The sequence below is a fragment of the Rhea pennata genome, chromosome 2 (genome assembly GCF_028389875.1).
Source record: "Rhea pennata isolate bPtePen1 chromosome 2, bPtePen1.pri, whole genome shotgun sequence".
Taxonomy (NCBI): domain Eukaryota; kingdom Metazoa; phylum Chordata; class Aves; order Rheiformes; family Rheidae; genus Rhea; species Rhea pennata.
In genome coordinates this window covers 100,208,784-100,227,434 of record NC_084664.1, presented here as the reverse complement: position 1 = coordinate 100,227,434, position 18,651 = coordinate 100,208,784, and the positions used below count along the sequence as shown (strand labels likewise).

Below are 18,651 nucleotides of genomic sequence, written 5' to 3'. Positions count from 1 at the left end.
GACTGCTGCCTTGTTTTTTTACTTCAAAAGGCTGGTCTTTGTAATGTGTGTCCTTCATCTGATTGTAAACTAAGAACATGGCTCTGTGGACCCTTTCTCATATGAAATCTTAACTCTCCACAGTACAGTTTACATCAGGGAAACAATACTTGCAGGTTTAAGATTTTATTTCTTTAAAGCTATGGCTCTTGCATTCATTGTTCAACTTTGATCAAAAACAACCTACGTTCTTCTCTACTATACCATTAAATTTCTTACCAAGACAAGATTATTATTCGTTAAGTGAATACAAATGCATATTTATTTGTGCAGCTAGAAAAATAACATGTTCAGGTGTTTTGGGGCATTTAAGTGTAAATATGAGTTGCTAAATAACTAGAAGACTTTTGTTTGTAACTAAAATAATGTAAATGTATGTTCAGACTTTGTGTGTTGATTAGAATATCTGAATATGAACTCCATTACTGATATTAGTTCTCTCAGATGATATTTATGCAATATTTATTTTTTTTTCCTGAAATTGTTTTTCTATTTTGCAGGATGGCAGTAAAGAACACAAGTATTGTAGGATATAAAACACAAATGAGGAGCACTGGCATTTGTCTCAGTGTTAATCAGATTTCTCTGAAAAATAAAACAAATGAAACTTTTGATCCAAGCATTAATAACCTCAAACAGGATCTTTTTTTCCCCTCGTTATAAAGGGCTAGCCTTTGGCTTTGTTCTCACTATAATTCTCTCTAAATGAAAATATGTAAATTCTATTTGAGTATTGGCAAATATTTTTCTGCATGTTCAATCTAAAGAATTAATGCAGCAAGGAGAAGAGAACGGTATGCAAATAGGGTTACCAGTCAAACTTCTCTGCTAGTCTGTACAAGTAATGTCTCGGACCTCATGGCTGTTTTCAACCAGATATGGATGATCATCATTGTATAGTTATCACGTATCAGTGTAACTTGAACAGTAGTTGAGTTTACATGATAGAAAATGATGATAACATATCTGCACATTGATGAGCAGAAGGGAGCCTTCAGGGCAATGCTGTCAGAGCTCCACACAGTGATAACAGTGTTTAAGTTGGAAACTTTCAAATCTTTTGGCATGCGGCTGATGTGCTGTCAGACACAGAGCTAGAGCAAGACCTTCAGGAGTCCAGGTTATTCCCTCCTCCTCCCTTAGACTCTTTCCAGGTGCTACTGTGGACAGCAGCTTATCTTCTTGGGTGGCAGCAGTGGTCGATAGGGCTTGGGCAGACTGTCTTTGAAGCAGCTTTGGTTAGAGAAGCACAAATCTGCTGTCCCCCAGATTCTAGTCTTCATTTATGGGGAGGAAGGCAACTTCCCTCTACTTTGCTAGAGAATGAGTTACTGTCAACGGGTAAAGACTAAATCCTAAATCTAAAGAGTTTTAGTATTATGCCCATCAAGGAGGTATGCTGTATGGAGATCCTTTCCAGCAAATTGTCTGCATGTTGCTCACTGCTTTCACCTCCCACTGGAGTCAAAGTGCTCCTTAAGCTTGTGGTAAGGGTCATGTTGTGTGGGGTCATGGTGACACAGAGTAGCTTTTCCTGCATTTTTGAGGTAGGACCTTGCTGAATCCATGCGCTGCCAATGCACTAAAGCTGATGTGCTTGTTTTTTTAACCCATGCTTTGTAACTTATCTTGGAAGGACTGAATGCAGCCTGGCCTATGGCAAGCTCAGCACCCTGAAATTTTATGGGACCTTCACAGCTTCCTGCAGTCATGGCCTTAAGCCTTTTTGGGAGGGGGGGAAGACCAAGAAATATAGTTGCTATGTAAACGACCAGAATGTACAGCATCTTAAGATTTCAAATTATTTGGTTGTTGCATGGGACAGTTTAAAGAAAAGGAGCAGAGAAAGAGGAAAATGTATAGAGAATCATCAGATAAGAATGAGTTTTAGGATTTGTTTTGGCTTTATACCAAAACAAGTTGCTTGCATAAAACAAAGTTCCATGGTAGTGTTTGAGCCTTCTAATTTGTACACTTATTTGGCCTTTTAATAATGTAGGGGACAGAAAAAAAAAAAAAAAAAAAAAAAACACCTTCATGACTCTGGTTTCTCAATTTGGCTGGGATTTCCCATTACCTTCTTTCATAGACTATTTATAGAATAGCAATTAGGATTAATGTATAGCTGCTCACATTCAGTTCCTGGCTCTGCTGGGTTTTGAGCCACTCCCAACAAGAGCTGAATGACTGAGAGACTTTCTGTACATGAGAACTTCTGCTGAAATCAGCTGGAGCTATCTGTCTGGTAAGTATGTATACACCTTGAAAAATCTGGGCCTTATTTTTTTTTGTCTTTTCTGATATGAAACTGTGATTTGAAGCTAAGCAGAGAAGTTCCTTGAACAATATATGCAAATACATGATTTCAGTAATTCCTGGTTAGTTTATCCTTATCATTGAATGGGAAATCTACCAAATAAACAAAAGAAAATGAATTATATGCATCCATTCCTATCAGTCCTTCTGAGGGTATAAGTTGTTCATACAATTCGGGTGCCTTACACCTGTTATAAAATGGTGAAATATAATGATTGGTTTGTGTTTCTGATTGTTTGCCAACTTTTATGAGTTAGCTATATGGGCTGGGATGTAATTGGTATCAGTAGAAACTGTGTGCATGCAGTGAGCTTGGTCTGAGGGTAGTATATGCCATTTCATTAGTCAAAAATAACATACTGTAGCCTATGGAGGAATGGTCTCTATTAAGAAGTTTATGGATACAAAGTAGTGCTTTTGGTGTCATAAATGCTAGTGGGCTCCCATATGCTGTATTTTACAGAGTGACGGCTGACTGATCTGAGCTTCAAGAAGAATTTCAGACTCTGGGATGCTGTTCACTGACCTTGTGTCAGAGAAGGGATGAACGGTGCTTACAAAAGCAACAGGCCCAGATAAATTGAACTCGAGCAATGTGATCATCCTGTTTTGCAAGAAAATAAGAACAAATGTGATGATGAGAGTACAGTTTTGTCAGACCTCATCACATTTGGGAGAGACTTGTAGACATCAGCATGCTGAACCTAGGTTCTGGTTCCTGCTGAAGAAGAGTATACTTGTGCCAAAGGAAAGGGTCCCAGGGCTCAGATTTTTATCATTGTAACTCAACTCTAGGTGCATGTGACTGTCCAGAAAACATAAAGCCTAGTCTCTGAAAAGATACCATGAAAGGTTTTGCATGATACCACACAGAGTCTGACCTTCAATTGCAGTGTCCTCTATATTAGAATGGATTCTATTAAAGTAATGACTACCTGTGCTCCTGAGAAAGCTAATGACCAGAAGTACTCCAAATAAGAAAATCAGCTTAATTATAACAGATTTTTATATATTCTAATATCAAGCTGGTTGAAAAGATTTTAACTGGTTTCCCCATGTTCATGCACATCTAGATCCTCCTACCTAAATACTAAATCACCCATTCTTTTCCAGAGGTCCCCTTTTCACTTGGAATAAGCCTCCTGCCTTCAATTAAGTCAGGCCCCTAAGAACAATATTGCCTTTAATTGCACAAGACCTTCCTGCAATAACTAGTTATTGGATGATGCAGAAATCCAATAGGAAGAAAAATAAGACTGTGCTCCTGTAATTTAAACCTGTGTATTATAATAGTATATGTACTGTACTATATTATATTAAAAGGGGCTAAAATTAGGGTGTGTGAATACAAAGGTCCTAGGTTTTGAACAATTAGTTTAAGGTGTTGTTTCACTCTAGGATTTAGTTTCTTTTATGTAATATTATAATATATATGAAATTGTGCAGTGTAGTTACCAATTGCTGATACCACACTGTAATCTGAAAATAAAAAGGCACATGGTATCTCGTAATAAGACAATAAGATGCAACTTCTGTTAATTAGTGCAAATGGTAGAACCATTTATTCCATGTTTTTCTCTGCTAGACAATATAATTGTTCAATTAACAGGCTTTTGGTACCAATTTCTACAAAACTGCACATGAAATGACTGATTTCTAGTTGCTTCAGACATTGTTTCCTGGTTTGAGGAGTCATCTCCACCCAACTGGAAAAATCAGCATAATTCCCCAATATTTAAATCAAACCGTGAAAATGTAAGCCTTTAACTTCTTTTTAGATAGCTACAGAATCTTTTAGTCTTCAGATTCCAGCTGTACAAGGAATAAGTAGAAGAGTCTAATTCTGATTTTACCAACGCAAACATTAATTATAGGTGTTTTGGGTCGCATTACAATCCTTGCTCCAGTTGTTCATGTGGGAGAGGAAGAAATTATTATAACAAGATTATAGTAGGTGTTGAGCTTATCAGGTCAACTGGTTAGATTTGGATTTGCCATCTGTGGGAACAGAAATGATACTGTACAGAGGGAAATCTTCCTTGCAGTTACTGGGAACAATATGGGGTCTGTGTCTGGTGGGAGAGGGAGCATTTATGCCTAGCAAAGGGGGAGAAAAAGTCTAATCTATATCAAGCAAAAGAAACATGGATTAGCAGAGTAGGAGTAGAAGAACCCAATCTTGAATGTTCCTGTGGAGATCTGACATCTGTTAGTTCCTGTTAGTTGCAGAAGACCTAGAGATTGCCCACACTTCCTTGAGGACTGGCAGTAATCATGGCAAACATTCGATTTGATTTGGTCAAAGTCTCAGTGCTACCTTTTCCTCAGAGTGACTGTATAGAGCTCAGTTAGGGGCTCTGAGTCAAAAGCGTGCATTTTGTATGCTTTTCTTATCTTCTCAGTTCAGTGCCTAGTGGGAAGGAGAGATGGTATTTGCAAGAGACTTGGGACAAATTCTGCTTAGTGAAGGATACTGGCACCAGATGAGAGCCTAGGACCTGTATATAATGCAAGTTACTTTTGTTTGTTTGTTTGTTTGTTTACTGTGTTCAGTGCTTCATAGACTGGATTCAAGAAAGAAATTGCTTCTACTTCCTCAAGAGCAGCCTTGGAAAAGGGCAAGTAAGATAAGGGAGCAGGAGGGAGGTGAAAGGGGAAGGATGTTTCTCTGCTTGAACAAGACTTTGCTGAAATGTTACACAGAAGGGGATTTTTTTGGTTGTTATTGCTGAGAGGGTTGGGCAACTGGAGTCTGTGTACTCTGCTGTCGTGTGTTAGTCTAGCTGGTTTGGAAGGTAACTTCTTTGTCCTTCTTTAACCTGCCTCTTCAGGGACTGGGGGGCATGGGAAGAACATGATCTGACTCCAGATATTGTGACACGGAAAGCTATGCATTTGCTGTGTCTTATGATTAGTCAGAAAGAGGTGCTCCAAAGAAGTTCAGAGAAAACCAGAAATGTCTAGGGGGCTTCCTGGACTGACTTATGAGGAAAAAGTGAGAAAGTTGCCGTGCATCTGTACAATTTTGCTAAATGATTAATGAGGAATGTGATGATAACACACAACTAATTGAAGCTTGTATATGCCAAAGAGAGAGAAAGGAATTCTTAGTGTTGTATGATGAGGATGAGCAATGAATGCATACTACTGTATTGAAGATAGCTGTATGAAGTACCTGGAGTGACAGCAGTTGGTTGTCAGTGAAAGAGAATTATTTCGGACACTTGTTTTAGGAATATTAAATAATTCTAAAAAGTCAGTTACTGAACAATAATGCAGTTCATCTTCTTTCTCACAAAAAACCCTTATTTTCTGTTGATTTTTTCCTTATTACTTGGGATTTTTAAAGCCAGGCTATGAGACACTGCCTTGCCTCATAGGCTATTAAAAATAAACCAAAAGAAATTACACTGTAATTAGGCAATTTTAGCAGCCTCTCCTGTCCCTAAAAGTCTAAAGTTATTTCTGTAGTGAGATGCCACAGTTTTCAACAGCAAATATTGTGGAAGGAAATGAAATAAGCTATTTAGTGTCACAGGACTGTTTTAAAAGGCCATAGGCAACCTCTGAAATCTTACTGAAAGTTATCTTTTCAAAACTATGAAGTAAGGTTATTAAACTCTTAAATATTCCATGCAGAAGTTACATCTGGGCAGTCATAATGACTACTGATAAAAATGCAGGATTAGGAAATCAGACTCTCAGGTTTCTGTTGAAACATTAAGATCTCTGAGTCAGGTAACTTGACAAAGTTCTGCCAGAGTAAAATGAATTTCACAGAAGAAGTCTTGCTCAAAACTTTTCTATCTGATGAGGTGGCCTGGGATTTTTCAGGGAGCCACAGAATACCATTAGTTAAGTGCAGTTTGTCTCTAGCATGATATTCATTAACACCACTTCTTTAAAACAGACTAAAACCATGTTAGTAATAGTGAGAATAACATGAAATGCACTGTTTATGAAAGGTTACTAGTTGAATGTCAGATATTATTGGAGGATTACTCCAGTATTGTAGCTGTACCTTAAAATAACAACAGGAGTTAAAACACAGCCTAAATAAACCTGCTGGACTGTAAAACAGATACATAATACTCATTAAAACATTTATGAACCATTACGTATGTATGGCTCATAAACATGTACTCAGTGAACAGCCGTGATCAGGAAATTACTATGAAAGAACTGCAATGGAACTCAGAAAAATCAGACTCAAGTTAGTTCTGCCTTCTTGTTTACATTGTATGCTTTTCTATTTAATTGCTCTAGGTCCTATATCCCTATGTTGTTCTCAGGAAAACATATTGAAGAGGAGAGTTGGATTGTTTCATCTTGGATGTTCTCTGCTCTGCAGAGAACTGCTATTAAGGAGAGAAAAGAATCCACAGAAACATTACTTTTCCCCATAGCAAGGGAGGCTATTAGGATGCCACGCTGCTTGAAAGAGCTCAGAAACTTTGAAATATTTCCTAACAAAGAAGGCAATATAATGGTGCAAGAGCACAAATATTATGACAGTGTGTATTCTCAATTCTTCCTTATACACACACCCTCTGGCTTTGGAAAAGAGGACAAAGGCCTAGTCCAGCCAGATATGGTGAGGTAAAACTTCCTGAGGGCAATAACAATGTTTAGCTCTTACACAGGGCAGGAGACTAAGTAAATTACTAGCTTTTTGAAGCTGGAAATCTATATAACCTGAATAATGAAAAATTAATATTGATTTGAATGTCTGGAGAAGGTTGGTCTCTACAGTTATCTAACTGATTTTATGATGGGGTAATCAGGCTTCATAGGTACCTTTTATGAAACCAGTTTCAAGACCTCTGAGAGTGTCAATAGAGTCAGAGAGTTTATTCAAGAGAAAAATATTTCCTTGTCAGAACACAAATGAGAAATGGAACCAAATTCACCTCATTATTGAAGAGCTACTGCAATACTCAGCAAAGTTGCAACAGGATACAATCACCCTTGCCAAAATCACAGCTTTAGTTAGTGTCTTGAAATTGGCTGGAGGTGGTTTTCAACTTTGATTTTACGTCTACCTTCAACTTAAAAGACAAAGAGCTTGGCACAATAAATGGACTCTCTTGCCTACTATTAGATGAACCATCTCCCCCAGCTCCATGAAAAACTGTACGAAATACGGACTTTCGTTGACAAGCTCTACCCTCCTTTTTGGGGCTGTGATAGTTCTTATTGCTCGTGCATAGGAAGTTTCACCTCTGACTTCTTCAGGCATGGTGTGAATGTCGAGGGGCCTCTGAATTGGACTGCTTGGTGCATGCTTTTTTTTTTTTTTTTTTTTTTTTTTTTTTTTTTTTTAATCAGAGAAAAGCTTCTTCATTAAGGATTGTCTTTGCCTGATATATCCTGTCACCAAGAACAACCCTTTTGAAAAAGGATAAGGACAAATTTCAGAAGCAAGACTATACCCATCCTTTTTCAGTTGTCTCAGCATCTAATGTGAAGTTAAGTTTATACCAAAGTCTGTGCTTTTGCACTGGAACTTTCACTGAAGACTTGCATTGAAATCAGTCCTTTAGCTAGCACTGCTGTGCTGATGTGGCCCTACAGTAATGTGACTGATTTCAGTGGCCTTACTGCTGAGCAAGGATTAGGTATGGTAAAGGGCTATTGACCTCATTGTCTGGGTATAAGAGCTGAAAGCAAATTTCAGTCTTCATCAGATTTGGCTAGTGAAAAAATGGGATTAATTAATCTGATAAGGACAATAACAGCAAAAGGCTACCCTACTGACATTTCTCCAGTAAGGCAAAGAAATAAAACAACAAAACCCTTCATCTCCTTTATAAAGGAGAATAGGCACACAATTATATTTTCAAGCTGCATGGAATCTAAGCAATATGTGCCAGCTGTTACCCATGGGTCACTTTTGCAAGCTTGTTTCTTCCATGGGTTAATGTTTGGCATCCATTAATCCTTGAAATACATAAACTTCTGCTTAAACCACTCCTTTGTGTTCATTTGGTCTTAACTCACAAAGAAGCAGTTTGTGCAGTTCTGCGGCTCACTAGGTTAGAATTTTAAGATATTTAGGAAAGTGGTTAGGACTAACATTATTCAAATGAGTAACTATTTTTGTCAGTACCTACCATGTGGAGCAACGGGGGAGAAACCCTGAAAGAATATGTGATGAAAATATTTTTGTTGTCAAGTGTAGCTTTTTCCCTTTAAAACACACTTAGACGTTTGGAAATTGTGATAGATGCAGCAGTTCCTAAATGGAAAACACAGTGAATATATTTATTTGCAAAGCTAAATCTCTTCTCTAAAATGCAGCTAAAAACAGAGCCCAGCTTCGAGCAGAGTTCATGCCCAGCTCTGCTGAGTTTCTTCTACGTGCACAAAAAGCCTGTAGTGTGTTTGGGGCAATCAGCATGGGATGTTTGCAAATTCTGTCATGTGTCAAGGAATAGTATTTTACGCTCCTTGTTCCAACAGGGCTTTCTTCAATACCGAAATCAGAGTTTTGCCTTTTCAGAGAGTGAAAATCTCTCTCCTGTGTTGATCTGCACCTACCCGACAACTCTTCAGATATTTTGGGCGATGTAGACTCTCGTAGTGCTGGAAGAACAGGGCACAAAAGTATTGGTTTACTGCTGATGTGTCAAATATCAAAAGGAGAAAGGGTTGTCTCTCCTGTCATTCTGATTTATTAGACGTTAAGAAAGACAAAGTGCCCAGACATACAAACCTCGCTGTTTTGGGAAGGTCTGCGAAATGGTTAATTTGCTTGTTCCACACAAAAATGTAAAGTGTCGGTTCTCTGATTACCTGCTCCTGGAAAGTGTTTGGACAGGTGCTGCGTTTCACCAGCCGTCTGTCACAGCTGACAGCTCGGATTTATAGCTGTACACCAGAGCTGACCTCCCCCTCCGCCGGTGCCGGTGCCGGCGGGCCGGGCCGGGCCGCGGGCGTCCCGGCAGGGGCCTCGCGGCCTCTGCACCGGCTCCGCGGGGCCGGCGGGCAGCTAGCGCTACGGCGCACACCGGGCGGCAGGACAGCCGAGACACAGCCACTTTCATTTACTTTTATTTTCGCCGTTAATTCGCTGGATTGGGAGCAAACCGTTCCAGCTACCTTGCTCAGAAATACAGGCATAGTCTAAGCAGTGTTTCATGAATGGGACAATTTCTATCCAAATGTCAACAGAGGGAAATTCACCCCGTGTCTCCTCTTTAGGAATGGAACCGATGTTTACATGGGAGGAGACGGAGAAGCCCCGACCATCAGTAAGCAAAACGCTCGCAGCCCGGCCGCGGAGCCGGCTCCCGGCAGCGGGGCGATGCTTGCCAGGGAAAGCGCCCGCTGCCCGGTCCCGCAGCCCCACTTCGCTATGGTCCTCCCAAATTCTCCAGAGCTGCTGGGAAAAATCGAGTAAGCCTTGGAAAAATACAGATTCCGCTTATGCTGCACTTTAGACGTACGTATCCCGACGTATCCAGAAATAGAGATTAAATAGAAGAGAAATATTTAACAAGACTCGTCTCGAACAGCTGGGGCTTTCTTTTTTAATACTAAATTACTTTTAATAAAAAAGCACATTTTCGAAAAATAAAAAGTCTGACCATCATCCGATTAAATAGTAATTTACTTACACATTCATTCCTGCCCACGCCTGCATACATTCGATTAAATACACGCTTGTGGTTTTAACAAGACTCCACGTTCCGTCAAGGTGCATTTAATATACCCTGGAATGACCATTAAAGATCGACAAAACAAAAAAGATAATAGCCGCCGCCTACTCACCACTCACTATGGATTCGTATAAAAAGAAATGTTAAAATATAAGCTAGAGGAAAGAATGGATTGTAGAAGGGCAGATTAATATTTGCACCGAGCCTTGAAGGCAAAATGATGTCGAAATACTAAGTGTGTGTGTGTGTGTGTGTGTGTGTGTGTGCGTGTACGTGTGTATATAAAAACCAATTCCTTCAAGGGTTGGATTACTTCATACATTAGTCACTAATCTCTCGCTATGTTCTGACGAATGTTATGGTTTGAGCTAAACACACCGTGAAATCTGCTTGAGCTTTATTGAAAGAAGTCGGTGTTTTTGCCTGCAGATTGTTCCGTTTGAAGCTTTCCTTTCCGAACACACCTCTCCTGTTTTGCAAAATTTTTGCGAGTCAGAAACTATTCGACGGCTGAACCCCGTTGCTCAAGGAAAAGGAGAAGGAGGAGAACGTCCAGGATCCAAACTAAGAGTAACTAGAAACAACCAGCGCTCCGAACTCTGCATTTTACCGTTTATTGGGTGATCTACTGTTGTAAAAGACTTCGGGAAAAATAACCGCATGGTTTCTTCCTTTTTTAAAAATTAAAAACAAACAAAACCCAAATTATCATTTCAGTGACTTTTTTTGAAAAGCTCTCTGAGTTCCGAGATGTCACTAAACTGCAATCTAGTACCATCAGCAGTTAAAAAATAATCCTTTCCTTTTTCCGACTTGCTCTTTTTGAGCCTTTCCTGGTCACTGTGTAATGGACTTCTGACAACGTGAAACAGCCTTAACGTAATACCTGTCGGGAGAAGGCAATTGTTTAAACTTATTATTAGTTGCGAATAGATTTCACCCTGCTGAGTTTTCTCCTAATAGAGTTGCAAGCAATATTTTTCTTTTTCTTTTTTTTTCTTTTCTTATTTCTTTTCTTATTTCTTCCCCCCCCCTTTTTTTTCCTTTTCCTATCAGGAGCAATTAGAATCCGGTTGTACCAAAGCGAGTTTTCTTCGAACAGGGTTACGATTCGAGGTTTGTCTTTTGGGAGGGGGAAAAATATAATAATAAAAAAAACCCCGCAGATGCTGCGCAGCGCATGCTGCAAACTGGCCACCAGTTCGGCCAGGTCGCCTCTAACTGGCCAGCCTTTCTGCGGAGCTGCACATCTGCAGAGATTTCAGGCGAGGAACTGAGGAGGACCGTGCAAAGCTAGCGACAGCCCTGTGGCCAGGCAGGGTCCCGCCGAGAGGAGGAGCGTTTCCCTCGCCGCCCCCCGCCGCAGCGAGGCGCGCCCACGCGCGGCGCGCCCGCGGGTGGGTGGCGGGGGAAAGGCCCGGCAGCCCGGCTGAACCCGCAGCGCCGAGCCCGCGGCGGGGGAAGACCCCGAGAGCTTCGCCCGGCGGCCCGGGGCTTCTCTGTCACTGCCCCACGGAGCTCCCACGCCTGCCGCTGCCCCATGGCCAGCTCCCGGCTCGTCTACTCCAGTACAGACATCGTTTATTTAGGGGAGCAACTTTTATTTGGGGGAAGGGGTGCGACGAAGAACCAAAATGAAAAAAAGAAGAAGAAGAAGAAAAAAAAAAACATTTTGCCTGAGCTTCAGTAAAATGCACACGCACATATATTAGGTACAAACACAAAAAATAAAATACGAAAAAGTCGGTCTTCTCTTTCCGGTAGCAATGGTCTTGGCCTTAAACGTACAACCTAAATCAGTTCAGCAGACCACGCCTGACATTTCACTGGATGTCTCCCCTCCCTGTCCCCCACGAACAATAATTAATTAAAAAAGCTGCACTCTCATCGTGTTAAAAACACTACTTTTATAAATAATTTAATGTCCTCCCTTCCTACGAAATGCTAGTCGCCAGACAGGAAAAAAGGTTTCTTTTGGCACAGTGATGCATTGCTTTGCAGTACAGACAGCCCTACGGCTCCACAGCAGCCCCCGGTCCCCTCCCCTCCCCTCTCCCTGCTCATCCTCGCAGGCGCCCCCAGCCCCGTCCTCCCGCCTTCCCAAGTGCACAGCGCGTCCCCCCCGGCTGGCAGCCCGCAGGCACCTCGGCGGGGGGCACCCCCGCCCCGCTGCTACTCTCTGCTCCGGCAGAGGCGCGGGGACGGGGGGGACAGAAAGGAGAAGGCGAGGGAATGGCTGAAGTCAAGTAGTCTCAACAAACAGTAAGAAGCACTTGAGGCCCATGGCTACGTTCAAAACGACCTCTCTCTCTCGCTCGCTCGCTTTTTTTTTTTTTTTTTTTTTTTTTTTTTTTTGGTTGGTTGAAGGTAAACCCATTGTCATTTCTCTAAGGCACAGTCACCGAGGCTTTTACTTGGAGGCTTTGGTCGCCTCTGGAGTTAAAGTGCGGGATCCAGAGCCTCCTCCTCTCCCCCTCGCCGCCTCCCCGGCCGGTCCCCTCGCGGGGGAGGACGGGGTCTCCGTTAAGCCAAGGGGGTCTCCATGGGGTACGGCTGGTAAGAGGCAGCGCTTCCCGACGCCGGCTGCAGCGGTCCGGGCAGCCGCAGGGGGCAATAGAGGGGGGAGGCGGGCGGCGGCGCCCGCACGCCCTTGGCGAGGGCGGCGGGGAAGAGCGGCGGCCGCGGGCGCTCGGCCGGCGGCGGCTCGCCGGGGGCCAGCAGCAGCGGCTGCTCGCCCAGCCCGTAGGCGCAGAGCTGCAGGAGGCCGCCGCCGCCGAGCGGGGCCGCGGGCGGGTACGGGAGCAGCGGGAAGGCGCCGGGCAGCAGGTGCGGGGCGGCGGGCGGCGGCGGCGGCCAGAGGAGGCGGGCGTGCGGGGCGGGCGGCTCGGCGGCGCTGGGCCCCGCTGGCCGCCGCAGGATGCTCTCGATGGCGAAGGAGCTGGAGAACTTGGCGCCGCCGCCGCCCGCCGCCGCCGCCGCCTTGGCGGGCCGCGGCGCGCAGCTGCACGGCGACGAGGAGCAGCAGCACCGCGGGGAGCCGCCGGGCGACGCGGCGCCCGCTCCGGCCTCCTCCTGCGGCGGCGGCGGCGGCGGCGGCGGGCGGGCGGGCGGCGGCGGGGCGGCGCGGCTGAGGCGCTTGCGGCGGCGGCGGAAGACGCCGTCGGCGAAGGTGTACTCGCTGCTGGGGTTGAGCATCCAGTAGTTGTCCTTGCCCCAGGGCCGCGCCGGGTCGCGCAGCACCTTGACGAAGCAGTCGTTGAGCGAGAGGTTGTGGCGCACGGAGTTGCGCCATCCCGTGTAGGCGCCGCGGAAGAAGGGGAAGCGGCTCATCAGGTAGTCGTTGATCTCGGCCAGGGTCAGGCGGCCGCCGGCTGAGTCCCGGATGGCCATGGCGATCAGCGCGATGTAGGAGTAGGGCGGCTTGGGCCGCCGCGTGTAGGGCTTCCCCTTGCCGCTCTCGGCCGGCGGCGGCGGCGGCGGCGGCTGCGGGGCGGCGGGCGGCGGCGGGCGCCCCGGGGGGGCAGCCGCGGCGCCGGGGCTGTTGGCGGCGCAGTCGCCGTCGGAGCCCAGCTCGCTCTCGGCCGGCGCCGGCGACAGCGAGCCGCTGCCTTCCTGGTCGCTGCCGGCGCTCAGCTTGTCCTCGTAGTGCTGGGAAAACACCTCCAGCTTCATGGCGGCGGCGGCGGCGGGTGCCCCCGCGGCTCCTGGGGGCGGGCGGCGCGGCGGCGGGCGCGACCCCCGCCCCTCAGTGCGGGGCCTCCCCCCGCGCCGCCCTGGACAGCTCCGCGGCGGCGCGCAGCGGCGCGGGGCTGCCGCGGAGCCGCTCCGCCACCCGGTGGGAGGCCGCTGCCCCGCCGCGGGGGCGCCGAGCAAGAGCCGCGCCGCGCCGCGCCGCGCCGCGGGGGCGAGGCGAAAGGACGAGGCACCGCCGCCGGCTGCGCCTCCGCGTCCTGCTGCGTCCCCCCTGCGCCGCGTCCCCCGCGCCCGGCGCTCCGCGGGGCGAGGGGCCGCCGTTACCGTCCAGCGCTGGCCGAGGCGAGGGGCCGGGGGTCTTCGCGGTGCCGCAGTCGCTGCTGTCGGCGCGGCTTCCCCCGCGCTGCCCGGGCGGCCCGGGGCCGTCAGCGGCGCGGCGCGGGCAGCAGCCGGGTTATTGGGGTTATTAGTGTTACTGTCATTATCTCGCTCTTCCCCTGTGGTTCTGTGTCTCTCCACCACTTTCAGACCAGCCCATTATAACGCTGGCGAGAGGCGGAGCCAGGACAAAGATCTGAAAGGGTGGTGGGTGGAGAAGCAAGGTAGCAAAGGTGGGTATGCGCTAATAAGCCGTATCAGAGCCATAATTAGCTGCGATGACAGCGAGATCTTGTTGGAAAGTTATTTTACGAAACTTGTTTGTATTTTCTCCCGCCAGGTTCCTCCCCTTCCCCGGTATTTCGAATGAAGCAGCAGTTCGGCGTATCTTCGCATGGCCGGGCCCGCCTCCCAGGTGTAAAATGCAGAATGGCTTATAGGTGGCAGAGCAGAACCTGTTACATGCGGTGATTTATTTTAATGGCATTGTGTATAGCGACAAGTTGTAATGTGACAGCCCAACAACCTGTTGGAAAGTAATACACTGCTTCGCAGTTGTGAATTCCTAATGATTTATGTAGCTTGACAAAGTCATTTCAATCCTGGCCCCTCTTCCCTTCAGTTGTAGCTACAAACCTGTGCCGGGGCAAGATATAAACAAGCAGGCAGTGCTGTGCACTTTTACTACAGAAGACTTAGTAAAAATTTTAACCTTAGTTTTAAGAGCATTAGTATAGTAGTGCCACTGGCCTCTTCCAGAAGGCATGTTTGTAGCTCTCTGTCTTATAACTGTTGCTCTGTAAATAAAATCAGGGAGCTATAAATTTTCAGTAAAACTGGGACAAAAATAGTGATTTTACTTGCACACCCTTCTTTTTAGAAAAATTAGTTGCATTTTCATGTTTGGTTATTTTTAGCTTTACAGTTAACAATTTCTTACCTGCCTTTAGGTCAGAAGTTCTTTCTCCTTCAGTAGTGTGGTGGACAGAACAATGCAATGAAGAAAACAAGAAGAGAGTAGCTTCTGCAAAAACTCCCTGTTCAGTCCTATCCTGTTCACTGTTCAAAGTCAATTGCAAAACTGCATTTGACTTCATATGGCAGTAGCGCTAGCCTTTGCAAAGCAATAACAAAACAAAAACATCAGCAGAAACCTAGCACAGTGCTTATATTTTATTTCTTCTATGTATGCTTTGAATTTTGTGTCCTGGAGTAAGAGTTGGATTGCACCATGTTTCCCAAAAGCAGTCTTTCTAAACCAGACATTACTTTAGAATAAATACTTTAGAATACATAGTCACTGTAGTTAGGACTATGCACTTTGCGGTCTGGCTATTAAGCATGGTTGGAGAGGAACTTGAAAGAAGGCAGATTTAAAAGACCAACACAAGAAACAAACAGCATTACTTTCTTTCTCAATCTCTCTTGAATAGAAATGCACATTCCCACACACACCTGCAAAATGTTTCAAAGCTTTGCCATTTTTTTCAGTCTGCGAGGGTTTTAAATGGTGAATACCGAACAATGAGAGGTTCTTCTGTCCTTTTGGTTGTACTCTTGCTAACTTTAATAATAGGTGTGATATTTTCCTGTTCTCACTAAAGTTGTACTGGTAAAAAGTTGTACTAGAAAAGCAGGCAATTCAGAAAGGCAAAAATAAGAGGAGGGAGACCTCTCTTGGTTTCTTGTTGTTGTTGTCTCCATGTAATGTAAACCAAGATCTTTCAGTAAAGCATTACATTAACTGTAGGTGCCAATGTTTGCGTTTAAGGGTATGGGAAAAAACTATCATTCCTTCCAAAACTTGTTATTTTCTAAGATGATGCCAATGGTGAAGGTAGGTTTTTTCCCTCTTCCTGCTTTTGTTGTAAATAGCAGTGAAGTAGCGATGATTTGCTATCTTACCTTTGATGTTTATTTTATTACCGTTCCACTATTTGTGTGAAAAATGTACACATTGTCTCTTATCTTTATTCAGAGAACTTAAAAAGTCATTCAAATGCTGTCGGCAAACAGTCAGACATAACAGAAGCTTTTTTCACAACCATACTTCAAGACTAGGAGTGGATGGCGAAGCTGGTTTTGCAATATTTAAGAGGGGAGCTTGTGCTCACAATAATACACATTCAAAGGTATCTGTTAGTGGCTGGGAGTAGGATACCTTTCTGAGAGAATCAGAATTGATTCCTGTGTGGGCTCAAGGCCCCTGTGCTGCCTGTAAGTAAGTGTCTGTGTAACTCAGCCCCCCAAATCTGTGGTGGCTCTCTCCCGAGAAAATATATGGAGGTGCTTACGCAAGGGCTGTGCACAGTTTAAATAAGTCTTTTCTGGTCCAAGTGAGAGCAGAGTCAGGCCCACTGTCATTGTTGCCTACCAAACAACGGGTGAAGTTGTGAGAAGTGGGGAAACAGTGCAGCTACTGATGTCTCTCACCACTGAGAGTATATGTAACCTCAAGTCTTTTCCTGCTATAGTTTTTTAAAAGGCACAGTATCGCCTTTAGGTTTATAAAGATTAACACAATCATCGGAAAAACTGATTCTTTTAAGTAAACTTCACATCAAAAGCACTTTGATGTGCTGTATTATAGCAAAGCCAAACATTCCACCCCCATCATCTCAAGAAAAAAGACTCCAAAAAACCTGTAGTGAAGCAAATGTAAAAAAAAAAAAAAAAAAAAAAAGTTTCTTTGTTCTAAAATGAAGTATCTCTTCCTCTTTAGAGCAGCAAAGAAGGGCTTTTGTTTCTTGAGGTAAGGCCCCCTCTTTTTCTACCTGAAACAGTACCTATTCAAAGGCTAAGGAAAGAAATGCTAATAGTTGTTTGCAAATCACGCGCTTTGCTTCCCATTTTGTCTGGTATTCTACTCCTTTACTTCACAAATAGTAAAGGTATGCCAGTATGTACTTGGAAGCAGGTCAGTGTAGTCCTTTGCTGTTTACTGTAGCTTAGAATTCTAAAAATATTCCTTACTAAATGTAGCAAAATGCTACACTGTTTGGTGGTTGTTAGTTCGTTTTTGGTTGATCCAATTACATTGCTTTCAAGGTCATTTAAGTAATGATTTGGCTTCACACATCAGTAAACACTGTGCAGAGGTGCAGGGCTCTATGGTCCTGCTTTTAGCTTTTTTAATCTTTCTTTTTTTTTTTTTTTTTTTTTTTTACTCCATCCTCTCATACGGTCTCTCCTGCCTCCTTTCCCTCTAGAATGCTCACTAAATTATAGAGGACTTGCAGACATGTTGACCAGTATAACTGGTATCTCTCCAGTAACTGGTAGCTGAGGAAGTTCTATAGCTGGTGGTAGGCAAGCTTATTTGTAGATTTGAGATGTCCAGCACACCAGCTGGACAAAGTGCTTCATCATCTCTTTTCCTTCTCCTGTAGCAAGCTGCAGGAGTTCAGTGCCTTGCCAGGAATGATGAAACTGGACAATGCAACACATGAGTAACAACAGACCAGTTCAAAGAGTTGTCTTTGGATGGGCTCCTCACAGCAGGAGATATGACTAGCATGCATAAATGAACTACAGAGTCTGTGAATGTTGGCTAACTGTGCTGTATATATAGTCCTGAATTGTAGGGAAGGAGGCTAGTGGAAATTAATTTGGACGTGAGGAGGAAGAATTTGATCACTGAAGTAGAATGCATGTCTGTGTGAGTTTCCAAATTATGAAGTCTATGGATTTGCTCTTTTCAGTAAAATAGCCATCCCCTTTGCATATAGATTTGAACATGTCTTTGACAGATACTAAGAGCTGAATTTACAGTGGTGACTTCCATTTCAACTCCGTCTCACATAATGTTAAATTTATTGGGAGCAGTTGCCCAGGATGAAATTTTCCCATGCCAAAAGACTTAGTATGTCCTCCTTCCTGTCTTCACTCACGTCCCATGAAAGAAGTTTGCATTTTAACTATATTTTTTTCACCTATGTACTGGCTTAAAACAGGGTGGTCAAGAACAAATTTTCTTCAGTGAAGAGGATGGCATTATTGTTGTTATTAATGAGAAGTAATAAATACCAGAGAAGTAATTCCTCGTTCTCACGTAGTCCTTCCCACCGAGAGATCTCAGAGTTCTCCTATTTTATGAACAAAGAGGAGTGAAGATGTTTTGCTGAAATTCATCTAGCAGGTCAATAGCATCCCTGACCATAGAACTGAGCTCTTCAGAGTCTTCATCCGGTGCTGTGTTCGCTGAGGTATCCACCATGTGGCCTAAGCAGAAGTTTTGTGCCGTTTAATAGCAAGGAACTGTCAAAAATGAAGCTTTTTTTCAGCCTGAATCTCAGATAATTTATAGATATTTCTCTCTTTTAACTAGAGCTGTGTTAAGCTTCAGGGGCTCAAATGGAGCTCCACGCAGGTTTAAGATCAACCTGTGTGGAGTGTATTGCAGGGTTGTAGTCGAAGGAGGTACATAACAGAAAGAGTGCACGTGAGCAGTGAGGTTAAGTCAACATAGTATCTACAGCATATTTTGTGATGACTTAATTTAGTAACTGTCCCCATAGGCTTTTCTCAGAGCTGATTGAGTTCATGTAACTCAGAGGAGAAATCC

General features: G+C 44.3%; 1 protein-coding gene across 1 annotated transcript; it reads right to left on the bottom strand.

Annotated features, from left to right (window-relative positions):
- Window positions 1-12,539: 12,539 nt before the first annotated feature.
- On the bottom strand, window positions 12,540-13,688 carry FOXQ1 (forkhead box Q1). The gene has a single exon (XM_062568082.1). The coding sequence runs from the start codon at window positions 13,686-13,688 to the stop codon at window positions 12,540-12,542; it is 1,149 nt and encodes a 382-aa protein (XP_062424066.1).
- Window positions 13,689-18,651: the final 4,963 nt, after the last annotated feature.